The 27,229-nt window shown below is 37.0% G+C and overlaps 3 protein-coding genes across 21 annotated transcripts in view; 2 read left to right on the forward strand and 1 right to left on the reverse strand.

Moving 5' to 3' along the window:
- CNTRL (centriolin) overlaps positions 1–2,490 on the forward strand; it is a 102,386-nt gene extending 99,896 nt beyond the window's left edge. For all 19 annotated transcript variants that reach the window (XM_063649877.1, XM_063649882.1, XM_063649886.1 and 16 more), the window contains one exon: positions 1–2,490. In XM_063649877.1, coding sequence (XP_063505947.1) covers positions 1–24 — 24 coding nt within the window. In that variant the 3' untranslated portion in view covers positions 25–2,490.
- On the reverse strand, positions 2,142–24,801 carry RAB14 (RAB14, member RAS oncogene family). The gene is made up of 8 exons (XM_054501280.2): positions 24,517–24,801; positions 16,201–16,259; positions 15,014–15,067; positions 13,398–13,575; positions 9,791–9,857; positions 6,153–6,240; positions 5,776–5,806; positions 2,142–4,424 (listed from the first exon to the last, which is right to left on the reverse strand). Exons 2-8 carry the CDS (start codon positions 16,250–16,252, stop codon positions 4,247–4,249), a joined length of 648 nt encoding a protein of 215 aa, XP_054357255.1. The 5' UTR covers positions 16,253–16,259; positions 24,517–24,801; the 3' UTR covers positions 2,142–4,246.
- The window catches only part of LOC134737942 (uncharacterized), a 32,608-nt gene continuing 28,658 nt past the window's right edge, over positions 23,280–27,229 (forward strand). Inside the window, exons 1-2 of the mRNA XM_063650138.1 lie at positions 23,280–23,414; positions 23,869–24,113. Of these exons, the coding sequence (XP_063506208.1) occupies positions 23,280–23,414; positions 23,869–24,113 (380 nt within the window). The remainder of the gene's footprint in view (positions 23,415–23,868; positions 24,114–27,229) is intronic.

Genomic DNA, 27,229 nt, shown 5'->3' on the forward strand with positions numbered 1-27,229 from the left:
GAAAAGAATGCCTCAGCCAGATGAGGAATACTGTCTTGTGTAAATATATTCAAGGAAAACACCTCCACTACCTCACTGACTTCATAATTGGAATGTCACATGGTTTTTTTAATCAAGATGCAGTGAACTGAGATTCTGAAACTCCACTGTAGTTTACTTTGCCTGTACCATTAATGCCAATGTTTTTATAAATCACTTATACATAGTACATATGGGAATAGTTGCATATGGGAATTTAAACCAACATGTGGCTGAGCCTTTTTTTTTTTAATCTTCGTAACATGTTTTTTTAAAAAAACCAGTGATTTTAACTGCATATTTGAACCTACAAACTGGTAAATCTTATTAACAAAAAGAATGTACTTAAGGCCCTCTTTATTTATAGTGTCGAGTTATTTTTGAATTTTGCTTAAAATCTATTTTTCATATGAAAATAAAAGATAACAATCAACTTGGGTCTGTCCTCTGACTTTACACTTCACAGGTCATTCTATGGAAAAGCCATCAAATTTTTACCTTAATTCCAAGTAAGTAATCTTTCAGGTGGTTTTCTTTTACCTGGAGGCTGAAGTACATTATACTTATCAATGAAGGTTTCATCATTTGGAAATACATCAATTATAAAACTATTATGCTTCAGATGCCTTTCCTTAGCCAACATATTCTTTGGTGGAAAATCAGGAAAACTTTGTACCTTGGAGAATCTGACCCAGTGATAAATTCAAATTGTGTTGCCTTTTAAAATTTTGAACTACCATAATTAACAGCTCAACTCCATGATGTATACATTTCTTTAAAAACTAGAATAGTAACTGCTCTCACAGTCTGGCATAATTATTCCCAAGGGGGAAGCATGTAATAAGTTTTAAAATATTCTCAGGAACTCTTTTCTAGATCACTACTAGACAGCTTTTGAGTCACAACAGGTATGTTACCCTGTTACTATAATACAGAACAGCACAGTGCAGTAATCCCTCACCCCCAAGGTTTTTTATTCCAAAACAGTTATTTGGCTAGAAGTAGACCATTAAGATACGGGATCAATGGAGTTACAATAAAGACAATTAAAGTGACAACTTATTAATACACAGTAAGTTCTAGAAGGCATCTACTTTCAAAACAAAACGATTTCTTTTTTATTTACATTTTTTGTTTCAAGTCTTAGCAAAATGCTAAAAGGCCTGGCCTAGTCACAATTACTGACATCCTTCTGGGACACAATTTTCTGGGCCTGTGTTGAATGAAGATAAATTATCTTTTCTCTAAAATGCCACATGAACCCTCTCTATACTCCCACATGAAGAGGAATGGAAGGTAATTATTTGGTCTTTCTTTTCTTCTGTTTAAGGGAATGAACTGAACCACTCATTTTTTTTAAAGTCACACTTAAAACAGCAGACACATAGGCAAAAAAGTTCCCCAAAACTACTGTCTTACGGAATTTGAGAAGGGAGGTAATGTATGAAGCTTAACAGCTGGCTTCAAAAGACATCTTTCCAAAGAAATTGTACTACCTCTATTACGTGTAAACCACCAACCAAAAAAAAAAAAAAGAAGTTACTCCATCAAACACGTTATTATCCATAAAAAAGACTTCAACATTGTACTGGAAGACCTATTTAAGGATAAATAGTACTAAGCACCAATTACTAACCTGAGGGCCTCCTCACAGGTCCAAGGGCAATGAGTAACCTTGAGAAGCAGGTGACTGCACAAGCAGTAAGCTATGGATTAAAAATTAAAAGGATTTCACATTCTTTCCAAAGTGTACTGCCCAGTGTCTGGCACACACATGTTACAATATGACAATTTGCTCTATTTGTGAGCACGTGAGTTTACTACAGGGGATTACACATGCATATGATAGAATCTGGCTCCCAGTACAGTCAAAGGAGAACAGCATCAGCCACCAAATGTGCTGATCTTACACTGAAAAAGGTTGACTGAAAACATTTCAAGGGTAATGTAAACACAAGAATAAAACCGTGGCTCTATTACTTAGTGATGTGGTTTTATATGCTACATATGTAGACCTCTCTTTATACAATGAATATGGACAGTGCTGCAAGAAAAACTGATGACACATCAAATTGTTCACCTAAAGAAAAACCCTATTATAGTTCAGAAAATAATGCAACCAATTTTAATTTAATCTAGATACAGGTACTTTATTTACAAATATTTAGATTAATAGCATTTTGTTACATCAAATGAAGAGTACAGCAGTCTGAATAAATCCTTCGGTCACAAAAACAATAAAACCCACTGTAACTAACTTTGGGAGTCAGGGTATTGCACCTCAACAAGCCGCAGTCTTTAGTTTGTGATTGCTACCTTATATCCCAATGGGTGGTTGGTTTGTTTTGTTTTTGTAAATATACACACACACCAGCAGGTCATGGTCCCTGGGTGAGTCCCTTGTGATGCAACAGTGTAAGCAAAATGGATCACTGTATGTCTTTAACAGAATATACCAATCTACTCCAGAAATCTTATTTTTAAAAAAGTTAAACAAAGACAAAAATAAAAATAAATCCACAAATCAACCAAAGCCTATTTTCTGCACATTCCAGTTTTGGCTTTTATTTAACATTGACTATACAATACTCTGGTACTACCACATGTTTACAACCCAGAAAGATGTACTTTTATGTTAGTGTCTGTAAAGAGGGATTTAAAATGTGTATTTTAAACACAGCAGTTGAGCTGAGTGCATTTTCTATAGTACGCTGAGGTGTTACCTGTTCTACTTCAAATAAATTCTCAATTCCCAGCCACTGAATCATAAACGCAATAAAAAAAATAAACAGAAATGAAGAACTTAATAAAACATGTTTGTTGTCCAAAGAAATAAGATTGTTTATCTTGCTATACAGTATTAATTCAGTGGCCAAACCACCTGGTGCAAAGTAATAACTTTTTGTATCAGCACAAGCACTGAAACACCTTTAAAAACACTTTCCCTTTTACGAAACAATTTATGCCAACATGACATAAAACAGCCCCTCATACTGTGAACACAGGGATATCTTATTTCACTGTAGGGTTAAAAATGCACAATTTAAAATCCCTTAACAGCAGACCTGTGGTTCTGACTGTCCAGTTCAGAATCTGACCATTCCAAGAAGATAAAGGTATAAAAGCTTAAAATGTGCAATAATAAACCCAGCCTTTTTTCTTTTTCTATACAGTAAGGCAAGAATGCAGCCTGTAATGCAAAAACGTTTACAAAAAGAGAAAAGCAGGTTAGCACATTGTCGATTGCACAAGAACAGTTAAGAAAATCAGCAGGTAAGCAACAGTGCAAAGATGGAACAGAATCTGCTAGTGTTAATCCTCTGATGCTAGGAGCTCTTTCCAGCATAATGTCCCCAAACACTGCCAGCACCAAGGGGTGGAGCCAGTACTACTTGTGAACTGCAGTTGTGTCTATTTCTTTGTGTGAAATGGAAGGGAGTAACATGGTCACATATAGGTCATACTGTACAAACTGGTATTTTATACTGTTCCAATGCCAGTAATCAATTTATTTTCTTCATTAAAATAATATACACAGAATGTATTGTTAGTTCGATTCCTTCAAATTTTATACATATTTACTTTCTGTTAAAGAGAAAAGGATAAAATGGTATAAAAAAAGATAAAGCTATTAATTAAGCACGAGAGAGAAGATAAATGGATATTTTCCCTGTGCGAGGCTAAGACAGAAGCAAACCTTGTCAAGAAAAATGCCACCCACACAACAGGAAATTTATCCAAAACAAAACAAAAGCAGTTATAGAACCCCTTCTCTACCATCAGAAGTCATTTCACAGCAATAAAACTTATTGGTTACAACAGACATACTTGAACAGTTAAGGATGGGAAGAAAGGCTTAAGATATCACCAAATTAAACCGTACAGTGAGACAAAGCCTTGCCAAAGGGAGGGTAAAAATCATGAAGTCCAGCATCAGTGCTCAGTTTAAATCATATATTGGTGACATACTTATCACGAGGACAAGGGGGAAAAAAAGTCTAGATTTACCATGCAGGAGAGATTTATTACTCTACTTGCCTTTGATAACCTGATTACATCTAGTTGTTTAGCAGTTTAGTATTGTGTTAAACTGTTTTTACAACAGAGTTTTTTCTTTTTTTTTTAATTAAACCCAGTAAGATGTACAGAAGACAATGAGGCAGTAAAAAGTACTGCTTCCAACAGACAGAGGTGAAAGGTCAAATGAGGGGCCACGGCAAAGAGGTCACTAGCAGCCACAGCCTTCTCTCTGGGGTTGGGGTTCACTGGTTAGCCGGCCTCCCTGCGGGGCTGAAGGTTTGTGTTGTACACCAGACTCAGCAGCATTCAGATCCAAGCTTCCATCCTGAATGTTCTGATAGATTTTCTTGGCAGCCTCAAGGAAGGCATCTTCTACATTCTCTCCCCTAAGAGGCAATTGATAACTTTACTGGAGAACCACAGTTTTCTACAAAAGACAAGACACTGACCTTTTGCTAATCTTTAGTTAACTGCCATGATGTCTTCAACTTAACCACTGTCATCTAATAAGAGATTACCAGAACACTGAGCTAAGAGAACATGAAAAACTATTTTCCTTTTTTTTTTGAGACGGAGTCTCACTCTGTCACCAGGCTGGAGTGCAGTGGCCCAATCTCAGCTCACTGCAACCTCCACCTTCCCAGGTTCAAGCGATTCTCCTGCTTCAGCCTCCTGAGTAGCTGGGACTACAGGTGCACACCACCAAGCCCAGCTAATTTTTGTATTTTTAGTAGAGACAGGGTTTCACCATGTTGGCCAGGATGGTCTCGATCTCCTGACCTCGTGATCCACCTGCCTTGGCTTCCCAAAGTGCTGGGATTACAGGTGTAAGCCACCACGCCCGACCGGAAAACTACTTTCTATGGAAAGCATGCATACATACATACATGTACTGAAAACCCTTTCTACAAACCCTATTTGGACAACTACATGTGTTATATGCAATCATTAAAATACTGTATGTTAATACACACCATGACGATTGAGATAGGTCATTTCTGTGATAACCGAGAGGATACTCCAAACAGAAATGAAATCTCTCCAAACATGCTGAAAAGAATTCCAAGAATAATATAGTCTGCTCAGCCAAGCATGAACTGAGCTGTTTTTAGTCGGGTGATGGTGACATAATCATGCTTAGCCACGTTAACACCTCCATTCAGTTTTCTTTGGACTAATAGCACAGCTGAGACTAAACGAAAACAGGTTAGCCTCTCCTCACCACAAGAAATTTTTGGCCTAATAAATGAAGAACAATGATGGGTGTACCACAGTTCAATAGCAGACATGGAAGAACAATTAGAAAATGTTCACTATACTTCTGAGTAGACACTATTCCCTTAAATCATGCTTTTTAATGTGATCAGAAGTATTACAGGAAGAACAGATTGACCAAGCTTATGTCTGAGATGCCAAACTCAACCTCACTTGTGAAAAGTCAAACACTGTCATTTGTGAAAAGTCAAACACTTTTGAAATGTAAACAAAGTTTCATTTATTAACCTGGGTTACCAACAGGCATAATCAAGGTACAATCTTTTAAGTAACAAAAATTCATATTATTTTGAAATGTAAAAAAGGAAGCAAGGAGATGTTTGCTGTTCTTCCTGCAGTAAGCATTACACATTTATAGATAGTACTTTATATGTGTATATACATTATATACTTTTCATATATACGGTTCTACTTTGAGAAACTTGAATATAATTGAAATATCTATATTTTGGTCACACTTACGTTTTTGCACTCGCTTCGAGGAACAATAAGCCTAAAAATAAAATTCAGACTATAATTAGGACACTTCAAACTAACTCACAAGTGCATTTCTTTAGTAACATCTGAAAAAGTTTCCCATAAGTTTTTAGTACTCCTCCCATAGTATTTTATGAAAAAGTATGTAAGTTTGAGGTGGAGAGTATATTTGTCACTAAATAACTGTACTGCTCCAACATAAATCACACAGAAATAGAAACACATTTTGTTACTTCCTCATTCTTCAGATTTCTGAGGAGTCTGCATTAAAAAAAAATGCAAAAAAAACCCACAAAACTGTCAATCCCACCTTTCCTTAATAATTCTCCCAATTGTGACCATTAAGTCTTAAAGAAACCCACCGTTTTCTTCAGCAAACTGTTTGGCTTCTTCATATGTAACATCTCTCTGTGCCTCCAAATCTGCTTTATTTCCTATGAGAATTATTACCTAATTTGTGATCAAAAGAAAGACACCTTATAACAAAAGCAGTAATTTAAACCAACCATGCATTCTGAAATCCAAAAATCCTGACAGAAAAAATAACTGGGCCTAAAAAGAAAACCAAGTACTAGCAATTATCCACTAGACAGGGCTACAGATTCATGAAGTCATTACTACAAAGGACCTTAGCAATGATCTAGGCCAGGGGCTGACAAACTTTCTATAAAGAATAAATAGTATATTCTTCAGGTTTGTGGGCCTCATATGGTCTCTGTTACATGTTCTTTGCTGGTTTTTTTTTTGTTGTTTTTAACAACCCTTTAAAAATCTAAAAATCATCCTTAGTTCACAAGCCAGTCAAAAACAGGCTGTGGGCTGAATGTGGCCCATAGGCCATACATACTTTGGTGACACCTGGTCTAGTCCAAAGATTACGATATAGCTGAGTAAGATTATTAAGGGTTCATGGACAAGCTCCAGGGGATCTGTAAATACCCTGAAATACTGTAAATACTGTAATTGTGGGCATTCCCTAGAGGAGAAGATTCATGGCTTCCATCAGATTTTCAAACAGTTCTGAGATCCTCAAAAAGTTTGAAAGCCACTAGGTTCAACTCCTTTAGGCTACCAGTGAGGAAATTGAAGCTCAAATAAGGCAAAAGGACTTGCTGAAGGTCACTCAGTGAGTCAGTGGTAGGAGGACATTAGATCTCAGGTAGAAACCCAAACTGTGATCTTGAGACAAATACTATCCTATCCCACACTATCCCTAGACAGGATTGAGTTTATAGTTAACAGTAACTGATAACAGACGTCTATGTGTATATACAAGGGGCAGCTGGGAGTAGGGGAGGGGTTTGGGGGCACATATGCAGTAAGTTCAAATCCAAGGCAAAATATCACCCACCCACCTATATCCACCTTGGAACCACTCATACAAGTGAAGTTAGGCCAAAGTTAAAGGCAGCTCTGCAAAGTTGTAAGAAAAAAATATGTACCCTTGGGAAACAGCAAAGGGCTTTGGCCTTTACCTGGGGTGGGGAGGGGGGTTATGGATAAACTGTCTTTGTACATTTATGAGCTTATTTGACACCAATTGGTAAAATCCTTCCCTTTTTCTCCCTTCCAAACAAATATGGTAATCTAGATATGAACACTTTAGGAATGGATGGTTTCAACTAAAAGGCACTTCAGCCATTAACTTTTTTTTCATGTAAAATTACAGCTCCTGGCTCTTCCACTTTCAAAAATGTGTGTCCATAAACCAAATAATCATTTTGATCTGAATGTAAACCTCATGCAAGGACAGTTAAGTAGTACAACAAAAGTGAGCATTCTTTAAACAGTGTGGACAAAGTGCCCACTGTGAAGGGGAAGAAACTTTCATACACTATCCATTAATCTTTTAAAAGAATAAAATAATGATACTTAAAAAGGACATCAATTTATAAAAAATCAAGTCTGGTAAAGCCACAATGACTAGCATAAGGCCATTATAAGATAGGTACTCAAAACAAGAAATACTGCCCCACTCCTGATTCCCTATGAATCTCCAAATAAGGCTTCTTATCTCCCTGAAAGGGAAGACATAAAATGGCATGCTAATTACAGAGATACAAAACATGCCCACAACAAAATGGTAGAGAATACAACTTCTACACAGAAATCAAGGGCAATTTTATAGAAAATGAAGCACTTAAGAAAAACTACAATTTTTTTCTCCTGATCTGGTTCTATTTCAAAGTACATAAATGAGGCAGGAAGGACACAGGGCGGGAAGGTTAATTTTATTATACTCCTCCACGGGCCCTCTACAATGAGTTTTGTTTTTAATATTTTACTTGAAAGAGCTATAGACTCACAGAGGCTTACAAAAAATAACAGTGAGGTCCTGTGTACCCTTCACCAAACTTCCCTAATGGTAGGATGTTATGTAACTATAATACACTCTCAAAACCAGGAAACTGACATTGGTACAATCCCCAGCCCTTACTCAGATTTCAGTTTTTACACATTCTCAGGCACATGTGCGTTCGTGCACAGGTGGTTGTATGTAATTTTATCTCAGGTGCAGATCTCCATCATCACTATCAGGATACAGAACTGTTCCATCACTACAAAGAAACTGCTTCTGTGCTGCCCTCTATGTCGTCATACCACTACCACCCTCCACCCCCTTTGCTAATCCCTGGCAATCACTAATCTATTCCCCATCTCTACAATTTTGTCATTTTGAGAATGTTTTCTAAATGAAATCATACAGTATATAAACTTTTGAGATTGGCTTTTTTACTGGGCATGATGCCCTTGAGACCCAACTCAACTGCTGCATATATAAAGAATTCATTCCTACGTACGGCTTAGTAGTACTCCACTATAGAGATGTTCTGAACTGTTTAACCATTCACCTGTCAATGGCCAGGTTGGGAAACACCTAGGTTTCCAGTTTTGGGCTCCTGCAAATAAAGCTGCTATGAACACCCATCTATAGGTGTGTATGTAAACCTTGGGTTTAATGCGATAATGGAAATGAAAGTTTCAGGCACAGTCCCTAGCATGATAGGCAAACAATGTTAACTGACTCTCAATATGATTAAACCAACATTTCCTGATAAAAGCTAATCTTACCACTGATTACACAGTTCTTGAAGGAGGCCTCTACCAAGTGTTGGGGGTATAAAGCCAAGTGAGACACAAGCCTTGTTCCTAAGAAACTCAAGTCACAGCTCAGTGTGTCTTTCCTCACATTGTTCCTGGCATACCCTCAACAATATCTACTGAAACTTCACTCACCCCTCAAGGACCAGCTCAAACTCTGTAAAGCTGCTTTCTCTCCAGACGGCACTGATCATCCTAGGCTCTCCAGCACTGTGCCAGTCCCTCTATTTCTAATTCATGCTTCAATCTACTTTGCAGCACAGTTACCTGCATACCTGCTGGTTCTCTCCCTGCTAGACTATAAGCTCTTTGGGACCAAGGATCCATGTTTATCTTTGTATACTGCAGAGTCTAGCATGGTGGCTGGCCTTTAAAATCTCAATAAATATAATCTCAGTCTGGTTAAGAAGCTAATGTTTTAACACATATAGAATCCTTTTTATTTTTGACTGAAATTTTTATCCTTAATTCTCCTCTTGTAGTTGAAATTTTTATTGAGGTAACGCAGATTCACATGCAGTTGTAAGAAACAGTACAGAAAGATCTCTTCTACATTTTGCCCAGTATCCTCCAATGCTAAAGTTTTATGAAATTAATGCAGATCCCTTTTAAAATCATAATTTCAGATTTCATAGTCTTCACTTCACATGAGATCACCACTACATTCATAATAGTAATGACAAACATGAACAAAAAACCTAGGTATAATAAAATGCAAAACCTGGTTTAATAAGAACTGAAAAATAACTGTTAGGTTTTCTTCAACTAATTGAAGAATACAATAAAAATTCTCTCATTCTTAGTACCTGAAGACAAAAATCTCACCAGTAAATGGCTTCCCTTTTTGGGTTAGCTTAGTTCTTAAATTTTCTGCATAATAAGATGCCATTTAACTTACAGTATTTGGATTGGTGAGATTCCTTGCATCTGTCAACCAGCTGCTTAAGTGGTTATATGTACTTCTTCTGCAAAAATAAAAGTTTAAATTTGTGACTGCCATATAATTATAGAAAAAAAAACTTCAATATTTAAAATACATATTTAATCAACATATCCTAAAATAATAATTTTGCTTTGACCAGTTACTCAGAACAGTAGTTGTGAAATACAACTGCATACTTTTCAAAAATCTAGCCAAACCTATTATTTTTAAATAAACAACTCAACAACTTTGATAATTACAGGTCAGGAGTAAATTGTTTACTCCTAAAAGCATACCGTAAACAGACCAATAAGCAAGCAAGGAACAACACAGTAAATTGATAGAAACGCCAATGTGGAGTCAAAACTCAAATTACTTTGAAATCATACAGATTTTCAATCACAAAGCACAAAGTTGTATCAAAATGCCTAACCATGACACATTTAATGGAAGACACTTTTGCTTGTCTTTAATATTTCATTAAAAACCAAGTCACACTATTATAAGCTGGCATACAATTCACCTTTCCTTAATAATTTAAAGAGCAAGCTAACCATAACAGCATAAAATTGACTTTGAAGACATCTGACAAGAATTCAAGTCCCCAGATATCAGTGAAAAAGTTCGTCCTAACTTTGTACTCTTATCTATCAGGCAGCTAAATCATTCTGGAATTCTAACTGTCCTATTTTTCTACTTTCTCCAAGCAAGAGTTTAAAAACTCATAGGCTCATTTGCACTAGCCAAGTAAGCTCTAAGATAAGTAAACAAACCCAAATATTTGTAATATTATACACAGTAGAATCTACCAAAGGGGTCAAAGATAATAACATTTTTGAGGTTAAAAATGTTTCTGATTTATAGACTCACAGAATATTAGTCTATCTTACTTGTTTAACATGTGAGGAAACGGAAGCCCATAAAGACTTAACTGGTGTCAAAACCAGGCCTAGAACTCTTTTACAAATACCACATGTCCTTTAAGTGTTTCTAGTTTAGTCCTGTGAATATATTTCATGATCTCTACCTGCCAGTTCTCATAGAAAATTTGTTATTCAAAGTATATAGTTCTTTCCCAATGAGAACTGAAAAGAACTCCTTAGTCAGACTTTTATTGTGTTACATATTATTCATAAATCACCACTTAGATGTCAAAAAAAGTCATATATATCAAAATAGCCCCTTTCCCCCCAATGTTTTAGAATTTTCTAAGTAAACAATGATAAAATATCATTTTTAAAAAGCACAAGCCTTATCTGTGTTTGATATTTGTATTACTGGCATACCCTGACTTTACACAACAGGTATGTTTTACTACTTCATGCATAAACCTTAAACAAGTCTGAACATTTCTACTGACTTTGATGAATTTTAAAATTTCAAAGCTGACACGGAGAGTGAAGTACACAGAAAAGCCTAGTACCAAGATCATATAAACCATATTACTTACAAGTACCATAACTTCTGCCAATGATTCTGGTAATCGTTATTAATTTAAAATTCACTATCATTATAATTTTAAATCTATAAATAAATATTATTCAAATATTAATTGGTGGTACTAGTACTAAAAAAAGTGCTAAAATACTAGATATGTCAAAATGTTATAGCAAAACAATTGTCACGACTGGCTACGCTGTCAATTTAGAAAAGCACCCTGTAACAATGAGAGTTAATGACAAAAATAAAAAGGGACTTCTACGTTTGTAAAATGTCAAAGAGTAACAGAAAAAAATTGGTGTCATGACTGCAACATCAAAGTCACTATAAAGTATCACTTTAGCACCTGACTAAAGCCTGGGGTACTACCTCTTTTCCAGTAACAGTTTTTATTACAATATAATGAACATATCATAAAGCTTATCCTTTTAAAGTATGTAATTTAGTTGTTTTAAGGATAGTTACAAACTTGCGCACTGATCACCACTATCTAATTCTAGAACATTTTCATCACCCCAAAGAGAAACTCTGAACTCACTTAGAAGTCACTCACTCCCCATCCTCTGGCAATCCACTTTCTTTCTCTACAAATTAACCAGAATATAAATTCTCGATATTTCGTAAATGAAATCATACAGTATGCGTCTCTTAATGTCTGGTTTCTTCCACTTAGCATAATGTTTTCAAGTTTCATCTATGTTGTGGCATGTATCAGTATTTCCTTCTTCCTTATAGCTGAGTAACATTTCATTGTATGGATATATCACAGTGTTTATCCATTCATCAGTTGATGTACGTTCTGATTGTTCCCAGCTGAAGTACTTTTTTTGATGACTTGAATAGACACAGATTTTACCAAAAGTTAACTATGCTTAAAAGATATGCTTAAAAGCAAAAACAATATTCTTAGCACACATCACCATACTTAAATTTTATTGAGTTTTTAATTATGTGAAGTCCTCAGAAATGCATTCCTTATAAAATTAGACAGTTCTGTGTAGGCAGCCAGGTTTATTAACAGTCTTCCCATAATACTCTTGATCATATCACTGATTGCCTGGCTATAATGAAGGGCATTAAGGCTTGTTTCCCTCTGAGGCCACCCAATTCTAGAATTTACTGAAAACTTTAGGCACTATAATTATAATTAGTCAGTATCTTTATTCTAAGGCAGCATTTCCCAAAGTGTGTTCCTCAATAAAATAAGCTTAGGAAACACCAAATTAAATAAAGTCATACAGCAAAGAATTTCTTACTGCAGAACCTCCCGGAGTCTTAATATGCTAATGCACATTATGACACATCAAGAGGAAACCTTATAAGGCATTTTCCGAAAGGAAATATGCTTTAAACTCTTAATTATCACTTAGTCCCACTCACCCATCTTTACCCCCAAGAAACAGTCACATTGCTTTTGACTGGCACTTTACATCAACACGAAAGGGGATCCAGTTCATTTTCTAGCTTACAGTAGACAAACAGTGCAGGGTCTAATCAAGTGGCACAGTTTTCCATGTTCTCCAAAGTCAAACCTTTATGTACAGTAGTTTTATTACTTTACATCAAGTGCTTTGGAATTCCAGAAACAGTCATGTTGAAATAAATTTAAACCTACTGCATGTAGTATTTGAAGTCATTTCTATCCATTTTAAGAGAAAAAAAAATAAGTAAATAAATACTCAAACACCTTCAGATGCAAGCATAAAATTTTTTATAATCTACCATGCTGGATTAGCAAAACTCTTTGCTTGGCCTTCTTTTGAGAGGTGTAAACTTTAACACTAGAGACTAAATAGAGTAAGTCCCAAGAGTGAGTTGCTTGCTTTCTACTTAAAAGAACATTTTATATAAAATATTATTTCTCCTCAAATCATTCAACTGAAGATGCTTTTCAGAACTGTATGCTTCTATTAGCTTCACCCGATATCTCCCTAAATTTTTCTTCAGTCATAAAAACTTTCGGAAAATATCAATGTGTTATATATCAAGTTTTACATGGCAACTTAAGAAACCATAAAAAACAAGTAAGTTCATTCACAGTCATACAATTACAAACTAAAAAAAATGCCTAAGTCCATTTTTTTAAAAAATGCCCAAAGTAGATTTATTTTCCCCATATGAAGGTTGAAAAATTATCTCTTACCTAGTGATATCATAGACCATAAGAGCTCCCGCAGCTCCTCTGTAGTAGCTCCGTGTAACAGCCCTAAATCGCTCCTGTCCTGCCGTATCCCAAATCTGCAGTTTTATTTTTTGGCCACTAACTTCGATTATTCTTGTACCAAATTCAACACCAATTGTGTGAGGACAATCAGCCATAACTGTTAGGGAGGAAAAAAAGTAATAGCCCAATTTTCAGAAAACTTCAAATTAAGCCTAGAGGGGGAAAATCCACTAAATAAGCAAATGGCTTACTAATACTTACAGGCTATAAATAGACTAAAGCTACCGCTAAAAAAAAAATTAACAAACACTCAGAAGTAAGAAGTCAGGGAAATGTGACTGTACTAGAATCGGGGTCAGCAAACTTCTAGAAAGGACAAAGCAGAAAATATTTTAAATGTTGCAGGTCAAAAGGTCTTTGCCACAAACTACTCAACTCTGCCACTGAGGCATAAAAGCAGACAGAGACAATATGTAAAACAGGCATGGTTGTATTCCAATAAATTTTATTCACAAAAACAGGCAGTGACTGGATTTGCCCCACTGGCCACCGTTTGCTAACCCCTCGACTAAAATAATCTGCTAAGTAAAAAATAAGGATTTTAATTAATTCTTCACAATATCAACATTGTACCATTTAGCCTTGTTACAATCATTATCTGTAACAGATCAATCAATGGTCTTGGTACCCTAGTTGTTAGTTAAACAGATTCTTATCCCAGAAAATATCAGTGTCTCAAAGAAAATCAGCATGTTTTATATATATATGCATATATTTTAGAGACAGGGTCTTGCTCTGTCACCCATGTTGGAGTGCAGTAGCACAAGCATAGCTCACTGTAACCTCCAACTTCTGGGTTCAAGCAAGCCTCCCACGTAAGTCTCCCAAAGCACTACTGGGATTATAGGCACGAGACACCACACCTGGCTAACATATACTACTTATTATACGATGACAAGTTATATATGTCTAAGCCAATGAACAAATTTATTAGTCCTTTCCTTATAATGAGGCCACTTAAAACCTAAACCCACCATTCTCCAGTACAAGGACACAGACTGCTGGGCACTTCATAAAATGTTACATCAAACCTCTGTGGTAAGCAGCACAAAAATGTCAAAGAAATAATTTCAACTATACAGAAACACTTTCAACTATATTTAGCATATCAGTTACAACACATTGGTCCCTTCTATCGCCCAAGAAAGAGTAGAAAGAATTCCATTTTAAGTATTTCAAATCTGTTATTTAACAAATGATACATGCAGCAAATTTCTCCTAATAAGATAATTAATTCCTGTAACAGAAAGTCAGAGAATAAAAAAATTAAGTTTGACATTATTTTATGTATTTTTAAAAATTATTTTAACATCAAGAAATCAAAACAAGCGAATCACATTATATAATGTGTATAAAAATCAACACTAAAATATGCTGGCATATTTCATTTTGTCTGTACCCATTTAAAAAAAAGTACAAATATAGGGAAAGGTTATATTTAAATGCATGAAGTACACTGAAAATGACACTTTCTAAAAAGTAGAAACATGGTGATAAAGAAAACTATTAATGTTTACCTCATGTATTGAACTTACATTTTTTTTCTGTAAATTGATGAAGCAAGCAAGATTTTCCTACTCCCATGTCCCCTGTTTAAAAAAAAAGAAGTTTCAGGTGGCAATTACATTTCTCAATTTTATGCAATGACTGCTATATTCCTTACCATATAACATATCACAAGTTTCTGGGACACTTAACAAATTTTTATTTTCCTACTTTATAATGATTCAAAAGTTTTCACTGTGAGACACAAATGGAATATTATTCCCAAATCTTCAGCAGGGACAGAATTTGGCTGTAAATTATTACTGTTAATAAATAGCCACCAGCTGAGAAGTGCTTATTTTTTTAATGGAATTTTTTTACTTTGAGCTGTTTCAAAATTTTATGTTTTTGTTTTGTTTTGTTTTTTTCCTTTAACTCATGCATAGAAACAAAAAATTTCAAAAAGTGACAAATGGGGTAGCATGTAACAAGCAGAAATAACAAACTGAGTTCTGGAAGCTTGATTCACTAGGTCCCTGTCTTATACTTCTTGTATTATTCTATGAAAGAAAAGAATTTGCATTACATGAAAACCCCAGGAGAAAAGATGTCATCTCTGACTGTACTATAGCAATGTTAACCCTTGATGAAGGAAACATTAGAAAGGACACATTAAGTTCAACATGAAAGCAAATTGTTCTAATGTGAACAATTCATTGAAAAACATGTACTTTCAAGTGTAGTTTTATGTTTGGATAAATAGCATTAAGACTTAATTTGAGCAAAACCTTCTTGAAACTTAAAAAAAATACCAATTAAGAAAAATACTATATTTTATATATATTACACAATTGATTTGGAATCAAACAATATTCTCTACCAATTTTTCCTTATAACGGAAACCCAGGGGCATCTGAGAGCTTTCACAGTATTTTAGGAATGTTTCTACACTCCTTGAAACACTGATACTTCCTAGCATCAACAAGCTTTCAAGCAGCCTTCAAGAACAATGAACATCACTTCACAAGGTACCCACCAGCACTGTACCACAGAAATATCCATGGCCACAATGCAAAAGCTGCGTTGCTAATGCAAAAATAAATCTTATAAAAGGAGTTTTAGTTTTACAGTAAGAAAATCACTCACTCCTGAAGTGGTACTGTTTAAGTATTAACATATAAATATTTTGTATGTTAACCTTCTTTTGGGAACAAGAGTGTAAGTTAAATAAACTTACCAATAATAATATATTTAAAGATGTAAGAGTAGTTGTATGGTGCAGTTGCCATGGTGGCACTAAAAACAAAGAAATCTCTGTTACTTCAGAAGGGAAGCATATACAAGTAATTCAAACAGATCACTGTATCCTTTAAAGGTAGAAAAGGACACTGAATACAAACAAATGTTGGTTACAGTAAGTCAAAATAAAACTGCATTTCATAAACTGATCAAATACACAAATTCTCTTGGATGAATGATGCTTACACATTCTCATGTGCTATCCACAGAAATATAAGAAACCATTTATACCAAAACTCCAATATTTCACTTAATATCCACTAGAACTTAAAAGTATAATTTAAAAAAAATCCAATAAGTATTAATCTGAAAATTGTCAAACAAAAAAATCTTTATGTATTTAAGTTAAACATCACTATAAATAGTCTCTTCTCCCCTTAAAGTCCCCTTCCCTGTTAACTGATCAAGTAAGTTACTAATGATCTACTTGTTCAGAACTCTGATTTTAAACAGAATGGTATATAAAGGAACCACTTAATTTATAAACACAAAACAACGTTTTTACTCTACTTTAAATCAACAGTTAGCAGAGCAAAGAGCAATCGTATGATTTCCAAATCAATGTTGGAACTAGACTGAATCACATGAAACTGTTCTTCCTATAGATTTTTCAAGTCAATGTTTATTGGCATTTTCATACAGCTCAACCTAATACAGGACTTGCACATTATCTCACACACACACACATTTTTTGAAGACCAGGCTGGTCTTGGGTCTTGAACTCCTGGCCTTAAGCGTTCCTCCCATCTCAGTCTCCCAAAGTGGTAGGATTACAGGCATGAGCCACTGCTGGGCCCAGCCAGATTAACAACATAGTAAGTGCTTCCCATACACTATTCTAGGGACTGAAAGAAATAATGTCATAAAATTGTACTTATGGTTGCAAAATTTGAAAGCTTGTGTATTAGAAGATATTTCAAAAGATCACAGCCCATTTCTTACCCTCAAATAGACTTAACCTAAAGAATTCTAATTTCTCTTCTACTTAAAAAGAAAACAAAAAACTTTCCAATTTATTCAAATGAATGATCTGAATGTGTAAGACACAGTGCTAGGTCCTAGAGAGAAACAAGGGGGTGAACTGTAAAACTGGTAATAACTTTCAATAAAGTTTATTCTCAAACCAGCTTTCAGCTTAAGACAAAAATTATTTATACATATGAAGATTTCACCCATTTAAAAAAATCTGACTTACAGTATTTTTAAGCCTGGTTTTAGTGTTTCTGTCAATGTCACATTACACAAGCCAGACATTTAATATGACTGGAGAAATTTATTTACTGAAATTACCACCTTACTATATACAATATTTCAAGCAAAAGTTCTATATAATTAATAACATTTAACCCATAGAAACAATATATATTTAAAACAAGTGTATTATTATAAGGGAAGAGGAAGTTGTTAATTACAGTAAAGTATTAATCACTTCCACACACTACAGTCTTCTCACTTAGCTATCTGTATTACATTTAGTGAAAGTAGAAGCCTTGTTACCCATTCCAGTTTGGCATGTTCTAACACATTTATAATCAGTCTCCTGCATCACAGAAAACTCCCTTAACCAGTTCTTTCAGGAAAGGGAGTTTTTCTAGTTAGATTAACTGATTTTGAACATCACAACAACTTTATTCCCTTTTCCAGGCACTAGGGACTCAAAACTTTTAAGAATGAACTTGGTCCTGAGACTAAAATTGGTCTGGATTATTTACCTGATCTCTGAACCAGATGCCAAACACAAGGGGGAAAAGTAATCTCTTACATTAAAAATATTTAAAGATTATTAACTTCTTAACCTGAATTCTTCCCAGACTCTTCTAATCAATTTTTAATTATTCTAAATTCTTTCCCCATTCAAACCTGGGTAAAAGTAATCACTAAGTCACCTTCAAATTACTGTCTCTTCTGTGCTCTTCTCCCTTGATTTTCCTAATTTCTTTCCCTCTTCTAACTAAAGGTTGTAGCTGTACATACTTTGCTCCTTCTATTTTATGTTAAAGCTATGACTTCTAACAATCCCAAATTTCTACTTCAAATGCTTTAAAGACTATCATAAAATTGTGACCCAATTTTAGTTGTACTAATTTGTGTACTTGCTAATTATCATACATTCATTAAATGTGAGATAACTAATTTTGAAAATGTATCTTAAAATTACAAACATTCATATAGTAGAAACTACTTCCAAATAAAAGAAATGATCACTATTTCAGATTGAATACCAGGGCTCTGCCTCACCACACCACACATTTTTCTTGCTCGTTTCTTTAAAAATTACAAATAAAAACCATAAAAGCAGAATTAAAGGAAAACTACTCAAACTTGCTAATTTCAGTAAACAAAGGCAGAAAACATCTAACACTGTAGCCACCAACACTCACAACAGGTCTTCCCTTTCTTATTCTAAGAAGACACTGTCTAGATTTAAATATATTTCCATAGTTGACTGATACTAATACATTTCAGTCAAAAGTATTTGCAGTAGAATTATATTCAAATAATAAATATGCTTAATGTTGCTTTAACAAAAGATTTCTCAGTCTCATTTCTTGAACATGAAACATACCATTGTTAAGGTGAGGAATATATTTTTACCTAACTTTGGAAGGGAAAAAATTCTTCCCCTATTATTTAACAGTACTTTTGTTTTAGAGAACTCTTGAGTCTAAAAAAAAGGAGAAATGCTGGTCTAGTTCAAACTCTGAAAACATGAGCCCACTTAACATTACAATCCCCATAAATGAAAAAAAAAAATCTTGGTAATATTCTATAACTTATATACAACTACCGGGACAATTAAAATTCACTTTATTCCACACTTTACAAAAAGTATTCGAATCAAGTTCATATGTAAGTAAAAGATCTTTATTGCCTTTAAAGGAAAAAAAGTACTACATATTTAGACAACAGGCATTTAACACATAATCAACAATTTGCAAACTAATAAGAAATACAATTGTTAGTTACTATTTATTGGGTACTTGACATATGCCAGGCAATTTGCTAAATATTTTACATACAATTTCATTTAATCCTTACTACTATCCTATAACATAGTTAATTATTATCCTCATTTTACAGATGAGGACACAGACTCAAGAGGTAACATGCCCAGGTCACACAGCCAAGTCTGTACTGAACCTAGGACTGTTTTAACTGCAGAGATCTCCCCTCTTAACCACCACACCATCCTGCCCTCTCCACCGTCGTGCCTCCTCCACATGGTTATGAGATGTACCATGTAGCTCTGCAGTATTCACTCGCTTAATTATAATTTAATATTCTGAATAAGATACATGAATTACATTCAGAGGATGCACTGCAGTCAGAATTTATAGATATAAATGACTGGTAATACTAGTAATACTAACTTATAATACTATAATTCATCTACTTAGAAAAAGTTTCTTGAGGACACTTGATAGTAAACCATGTAATGATCTATACTACTTTTTATAATTCTTACTTAATTCTCACAACTCTGCAGTCATTATCATTATGTCCATGCAAAAAATTGAAGAAACTGAGGTTTGGAGAAATTCACTCATTTGGCCAGTGTTATAAAGTTTGTAAATGGTAGACCTAGAACTTGAACCCAGGCCTGATTCCAAAGACCATGATTTTCTCTAAGGTATTATTAGCTTATTTCAGGCATGTAGAGGTAGACTGATAAAATAAAAATCAGAGAAAGAGGAAGGATATTAGTGCATGTAAAATTTAGCTATAAACTACCCTTGCCGCCAAGAGAAGTATTTACTAAACTCATAGTAAACACTAACAATTGTGCCATGTATTCAACTGACTCCTTAAAAATATTAATACGCTTAATATTGCTTTAATAAAGGATTTCTCAACCTCATCTCCTGAACATGAAACACACCAGTTTTCACCACTGTGGAAACATACCATTTCACCACTGTGAAAACATACCATTTTTCACCACCATTTTCACCACTGTTAAGGTGAAAAATGTATTTTAAAATGGGGTATGCCATCTTATAAAATTCTGCATATTTCTTTCACTCAACAAAATCATAGACATGTCAGTACATTTAGATCTAAATGGCTACTGAACACATTTTCATGTCAGTACATTTAGATCTAAATGGTTACTGAACACATATTAAACACTAATTATTGTTGTGACAAAAATAGAATGCATGGTTTCTATTTACTGAATCAGACACCTTTCTTAGATTACACAGACATATAAACGACTAGTTTTGAAATGTGTAGGTACACATGTGAAGGTACCTACATACTGCTTGTGGAGCTCCATACATACCGCTTGTGGAAACGTGCCAACATTTTGGAAAGTAATCAGTATATTTAAAAATCTTAACAATAATCCAAATCATCCTTTGGCCCAGAAAGTATCCTACATATACAAAAGCTTCAGCCCGTAAGGCTACAGGTATTAGTGCATTTAATGCACCATTTTTACAGCAAAAAACTGGAAATAATCTATCAGCAAGGAAATGACTGAATAAAGTACATCTATACTACAAAATAATATCCATCTAGTTTAGAAACCATTTTGATCGATATGCACTAACCTGGAAATACATCCGTGATTTTGTTAAGTGAAAAAACACGCTGCAGAGTTTTATGCAATAGCATACCCCACTTTCAAACACACACACACACACACACTCAACCCTATATTCATATAATATGGAATACACACCAAATTGTGAAAAACACATGGACAGGAGAAAAAGGGAAGAGAGGTATTATTAACTTTTCTTTATATATCCCTGCACTGACTTATTATAATGAATTAAAAATAAAATGTTCTCTACCGATAAATAATTCAAAAGCACTTTTCTATGTAATTTTAATACAGGTTAAAGAATACCCAAACAAAAACAAACAAATCTCCCACTCATAACATTCCCAACATTATTTCCGCATTTACTGATAATAAGAGGAATATCTTATGAAGCCAATAATACGACTGGCCTCAAAATAAAAAAACCAACACTCAATAGTAGAGGGCATATTTTTGGGGTTTTTTTAATAGCTTAACTACTTACTGTTTGCTCTGATTTTAAAAACTGTTATACAGCTATTCTACTCCTTAGAACCTATGATGTTACTGTATAATTTTTACATAGCTGATCCAAGACATAACAAGGGAAAAGCAACCCACTAAATATTCCAGGTAATTTAATTCTTATCCTTGGTATTTCCATTGATAAGTTTTTTCTGTTTGTTTTTTAACATGCACGACGTTTTGTTAAAAATACTAGAGCTGAGACGGACTGCTTCTGTGGTTCCAATATAAACATATCTGTTAAGTATCTACTAAGCACAAAGCATTGTGCCAGGCTTTGGCAAGATAGCGATGATCAAAAAAGCCAACACTGTCTCTGCCTTCGTGGAACTCAAGAACAGAAGCATGCTGACTTGCTTCAGAGGCCCACTAAAATGGACCACTACTACCTGATTTGTCAGTCAGGTGGATAAAACTTCTGTAGTTAATCTAATAATCTAATCTAATAAAAATAAGTGGTCAATTTCCTCAACAGTAGTACAAATAGCCCACTCACTTAAAAAAAAACCTAACTTTTGACAATATACTTAATGTCACTTTTATATAAATAATGTGAATGATTTTAAAAAGCTGGATTGCTTAATGTGGCAAGAAAAGTAACTTCGATGATCTTCTATATACAGGAAATAAAGTATTCTAATACTGGATCTCTGTTCACAGAAAGAAAGCACTTAACAACCAAAAAGCCAAAAAAAACCCCTGCACTTACTGCTAAAGTTAAAAGGATTAATAGTGAAAATTTTACTACTGATATTGTGTCTGAGATTTGCTTCAAAATAATTTGGCAGGGAGGAGGCAAGTGTATATTGATGAAGCAAGACTGATCACTGTTGACACTGGCTGATAGGTATATGAATGCTCAGTATGCTACTTTATTTTGTATATATTTAAAATTGTCTACAATAAGCAGCTTTTTAAAAGTCAAGTACAGTACCTCTAATACTTCTATTTGTCAAACTGTTGTCTTTAGCCATGCCTGGCATTTTTTACCACATAAAAATGTTTCGAGCCTCTTTTAAAAAACATGAAACATCTCTCAATAGCCCAAGTTTTCACATTTTATTTACCTTAATCAAGTTTCCTCCACTAGCACAATATCTTACTGTAACTATGCAAAGATATTTGATAGTGATAAAAATGAACACTCCAAATTCTGTTGCAAAGTTGAAGTATGCAACAATGATAAAGTTTAACTGTAATACAAAAAAAGCAACAACTTTATAAGATGTAGCTTTAATTTCAAGGAATTTTTAAATAGCTATTATAATCTAAGGTTTTACGTCTTTACAATAACTGCCATTTATTGAGGGCCTAACACATGCCAGCTACTTTATAAACAGTCTCTAATCCTAAAAACTCATTTTTCAAATAAGGAAACTGAAGTATCTACCCGTGGTCATACTACTACTAAATGGAGAGCTAGAATTAAGGCCCAGGTTTAACTCTACATGTAGCTCTCCAAAGCTATGCTCCTCTCTCATTCATTCAAAAGATATTAAACACCCACTATGTGCCTGGCACTGTTACAGGCACTGATCTACTATATGCCAAGCAACGTGCTAAGGGCTTTCTTTAAACCTCATTTAATCCTAGCAACAACTCTAAGATGCAGGTCCAATTATCCCCTTTATAGATAAGGACACTGAGTCCGAAAGGTTAAGTAACTTGCTTAAGATCACTTAACTAGGAAGTGGCAGTAGTGGAGGGGGAACCCTTGACAGTATGACTCCAAAACTCTTAACCACGACATTCCTCTAGGCATGATCAAGTAAAACTGCCTAAACAGAACTTGGAAGAAAAAATTTGGAAAGGCTTGGGGGAATAAAGGGGTAGGAGCTGGATTACTGCAAGGTCAAGTTTGTCCTCAACAATCAAATCTAAATAAAAGGCAGCTGTTCCTCTACAATATTTACCTTAGAAAAATAAAAGAATTTTTTTAAGGCAGTTGGGATAGTAGCGAAATGAGCAGTAAACTTTGCAAGAGTTCAAATCTGGGCTCTGACCCTTGCTGTGGGGTCACCAGGAAGGCACCTGTCCTCTTGGAACCCGTTTCTTCTTCAAATATGAAACTGAAATCCTGGCATCTCTCCTTTGGGGTTTGTAAGCATGAGGATTTGCCAGTGTAGTGGTTGACTTTATGGACTTTAGGTCATAAAAGGGTAATCAGCTGTCATCCAATGCGAACACAGTAAAAAAGGAATTAAGTTGTAACTACATTATAAATGGTCATGTCTGTAACCCTAGTCTAATTTTTGAGTGTAGTACAGAAACCACCAGCCACAGTGTGAGCCGAAGCCAGTTTGTAATGTACCATCATCAGCCAGACACACATCACAACTTTAGGCCTCAGTTTCCTCACTTAGGAAGTGGAGACAACTTATCTCCGAGGGCTAGGCGGGGCAAGATAAATACGTATAAAGACACCTAAATATGTACCTGGCCCACAGTTAAAATGCTGAAAACACTCCAACTCTTGTCGTCTTCTCTTAGATTCTAGAAATGCCACAACTTTCTCTTATTTCTAGATGCTCTGTAGGTTCAGGGCCGTAGAGGCTGTCCACGGGCCTCATAGGAACGCACCAAAACCAGGACATCGCAAGCACAGGCGCACAGACCCAGACCCCGGCCCCGGCCCGGCTGCAGGGCCGGGCTCCCCACATTGACAAGGACACCGGAGCTGCCCCGAGACGCCGAGAGGGCTGCGAAGAGCTGCCTTTGTACTCAGAGCCAGACGCGGCCTACGGGACGGGACCGCCACGTCTGGGGCTTGCGAGCTGCAGGGCGGCGAGACACGCGTAGGTACATCCTGCGGGGGCGGGCTGCGGTCGCGGGGAACAGCGGCGAGGAGAGGGGGGCCCGCGGGAGATGCGCTTTTGCCCAGCCGCGCCGAGAAGGCGGGGAAGGCGAGGCCGGAACACACCCTTCCCTGAACGCCTCGGAGCGCCCCGCCGGTTGGGAAGGGCAGGAGGCTCTGGCCGGAGCCGCGCAGGGGACACCTCCGCCCCCGCCCGGGAGTCCTGTCAGGCCGGCGCCGCGGCGCTCACCGCCGACCCACGGGCTAGCCACGGCCTGACGGGGCCTGGCCCCGGGGCGCCGCCCGCCTGCGGCCCGGTCTCTGCCGTCGCCACACACGCCCCTCTGAAGGACCCGGCGCGAGGAGGTATCAGCCGGCCGGACACTGCGGAAGGCCCGGGTTACCTGGGGGGTTGCTGGTGGCTGGGCAGCTTTCCGGGCGGGAGGGGGGCGTCAGGACCAAGAACAGGAGTGCGGACACAGCGGGAGAGGGGGCGGGGGCGGTCGGCCGAGGCCCCGGCAGGTACACTGGCAGGCCGAGAGGTGCAGACGCGCCGGCAGCAGTAGCGGCAGTAGCGGTGGCAGCGGTGACTGCTCCTGTGGCTCCCTCAGGATCTTCCTCGGGCTGGTCCAAGATGGCGGCGCTCCCTGCACAGGGTTTCCTGTCACCCTCGCAATGGGCCGGACCACAAAAGAAGGGGGAGAAGATGCGCGCGCAGCTGGCGGAGCCCGGAAGAGGGTGGCCGAGGCCGGCCCGCTAGCCACGCCCCTTCCTCAGCCCTCACCTCTGGACTTGTCGCGCCGCCGCTGAGGCCCGCCCCACGGGCGCTCACGCCTGGAGGGAAGGTGGAAAGCGCGTATACGCAAGCGCAGTCGCGTGTCCTCGCCTCTTGGGGGAGCTACTGCGCAGGTCTGCGTGGAACCTGGTGGGGGGCGCCTGCGTCTTGGAGAACTAGGGTTGTCGCTCATGGAGACTTTTGAACTATTTTTAAAGCCAACTTTTACCACTTATTGGACGCTTACCGTATACTGGCCACCATGCTAAGCATGCATTTACTGCATTCATTCAACGTCTATTTATGGGGGCATTTACTGTATATACTGCTATATGCTTCGTATATACCGGCCCTGTCCAACAAACCTCGGAGGCACGCATCCCCATTGTATCCATGGCGAAACTGAGGCTCAGGTTGGTCAACTCGCTTGTCCAAGATCACGCAGCTAGGAAGTGACCCTGCATTTCATCTCTATTTTGACTTCACTTTGGGGGTGCCTTTGACGGGGAGAGAGAAATGTTATATTTTTCACAATTTGTCTACCACCTGCCGTCTTCCAACTTGCTATGCCATTATCACTGCCCCAGAAGGTTTCGTGCTTTTCGGGTGCAGGGACACGTTTTGACTTTCTTGGGCCCTGGGCACTTTTGCCTTGTGGCTTGTACATTACACACACACATATATTTCACACACAAGTAAGTTAATATATGTATAAATATTTAACTTATATTTTACAACTGCGTTGATATAAAGATGACGTATCAATATTATATAACAAAATATTTTCTCTGACCTAAAATTTCATTTTTTTCTTCTGACTTTAAAAGAACGTAAGCCGGCCGGGCGCGGTGGCTCACGCCTGTAATCCCAGCACTTTGGGAGGCCACGACGGGCGGATCACGAGGTCAGGAGATCGAGACCATCTTGGCTAACACGGTGAAACCCCGTCTCTACTAAAAATACAAAAAAATTAGCAGGGCGTGGTGCCGGGCGCCTGTAGTCCCAGCTACTCGGGAGACTGAGGCAAGAGAACGGCGTGAACCCGGGAGGAGGGGCTTTCAGTGAGCCGAGATCGCGCCACTGCACTCCAGCCTGGGCGACAGAGCGAGACTCCGTCTCAAAAAAAAAAAAAAAAAAAAAGGAATGTAAGCCAGGAGGGCTGGTATTCTGCGCGCCTGTAATCCTAGCTACTGGGGAGGCTGAGGAGAGAGGATCGCTTGAACCCAGGGGTTCTGGGCCGTAGTGCACTGTGTCACTAGATAGAGTGTCTGTACTTAAGTTCAGGAGGGAGGGACCCCCCCAGGTTGCCTAAGGAGGGATGAACCGGCCCAGGTCGGAAACGGAGCAGGTCAAAACTCCCGTGCTGATCAGTAATGGGATCATACCTGTGAACAGCCACTGCACTGCAGCCTGGGCAACATGGGGAGACCCTGTCTCTAAAATAAGTAAATAAATATTCATTTTTCTTGGCCCCTAAAAGTATTGGAGGCCCTAAGCACTGTGCATACTGTGCTGTGCCTAATGGATAAGGTGGCCCTGCCTTAGTCCCCTACCCCCAAATTAAATCAATCTTTCTCTTAGCATTCAGGACCTTTTATGAACTGGTTCTGCCATGAACAAGTGAGATTTCACTGGAAAAGTGTGTGACAGTTTGTACATCTCATATTTTCTGAGAGATCTGGGTTCGAATTCCTGCTCTATAATCTAATGGTATGCAGTTGTGTATGTCACTTGATTTCTCAGATTGTCAGTCTTTTCTGCAATATGAAAATAGTAATATCTCACATGGATCTTTGTGAAAATTAAATGGGATAGTATATGCAAAATATCTGGTATATAATAAGAAATGGAAATGATTATTACATGATAATCTAATCTAAGGTGATATTGAAATCCTTTTGCAACCCTAGAGGTCTAGACTTCTATTTCCACATTCTTTAATAAGTACAGTTTGTTGTCACACTTTAACATTTTTGAAATTAAGAAATTTGCCTGTGCCAAGTAAAGGAGAAAACTGTGAACCAATGATCATTAATTGCCCAGGTGTGAACTTAGACCTGGCTAGTAAGTTTCCTTATAGCCAATTGTCACCTGAAGGGAGATCTTTATGTAAGCTGATGTTTATTCAACACTTACTATGTACCAGGAACTGTCCTAAGAATCATGCATATTTTCTTATTTAATCCTTACCATATCCCCATGAAGTCAGTACTATATTTACCCCGTTTTATGAATGAAAAAACTGAGCGTCATACAGATCTAAAGTCGTTTAGGTGAAAATTGGGTGGGACTTGAATCTGGCCACATGTAACCTCAGGGCTGTACTAAGCCTTATTCCATTT

Source organism: Pongo pygmaeus, chromosome 13, assembly GCF_028885625.2.
Source record: "Pongo pygmaeus isolate AG05252 chromosome 13, NHGRI_mPonPyg2-v2.0_pri, whole genome shotgun sequence".
NCBI classification, from domain to species: domain Eukaryota; kingdom Metazoa; phylum Chordata; class Mammalia; order Primates; family Hominidae; genus Pongo; species Pongo pygmaeus.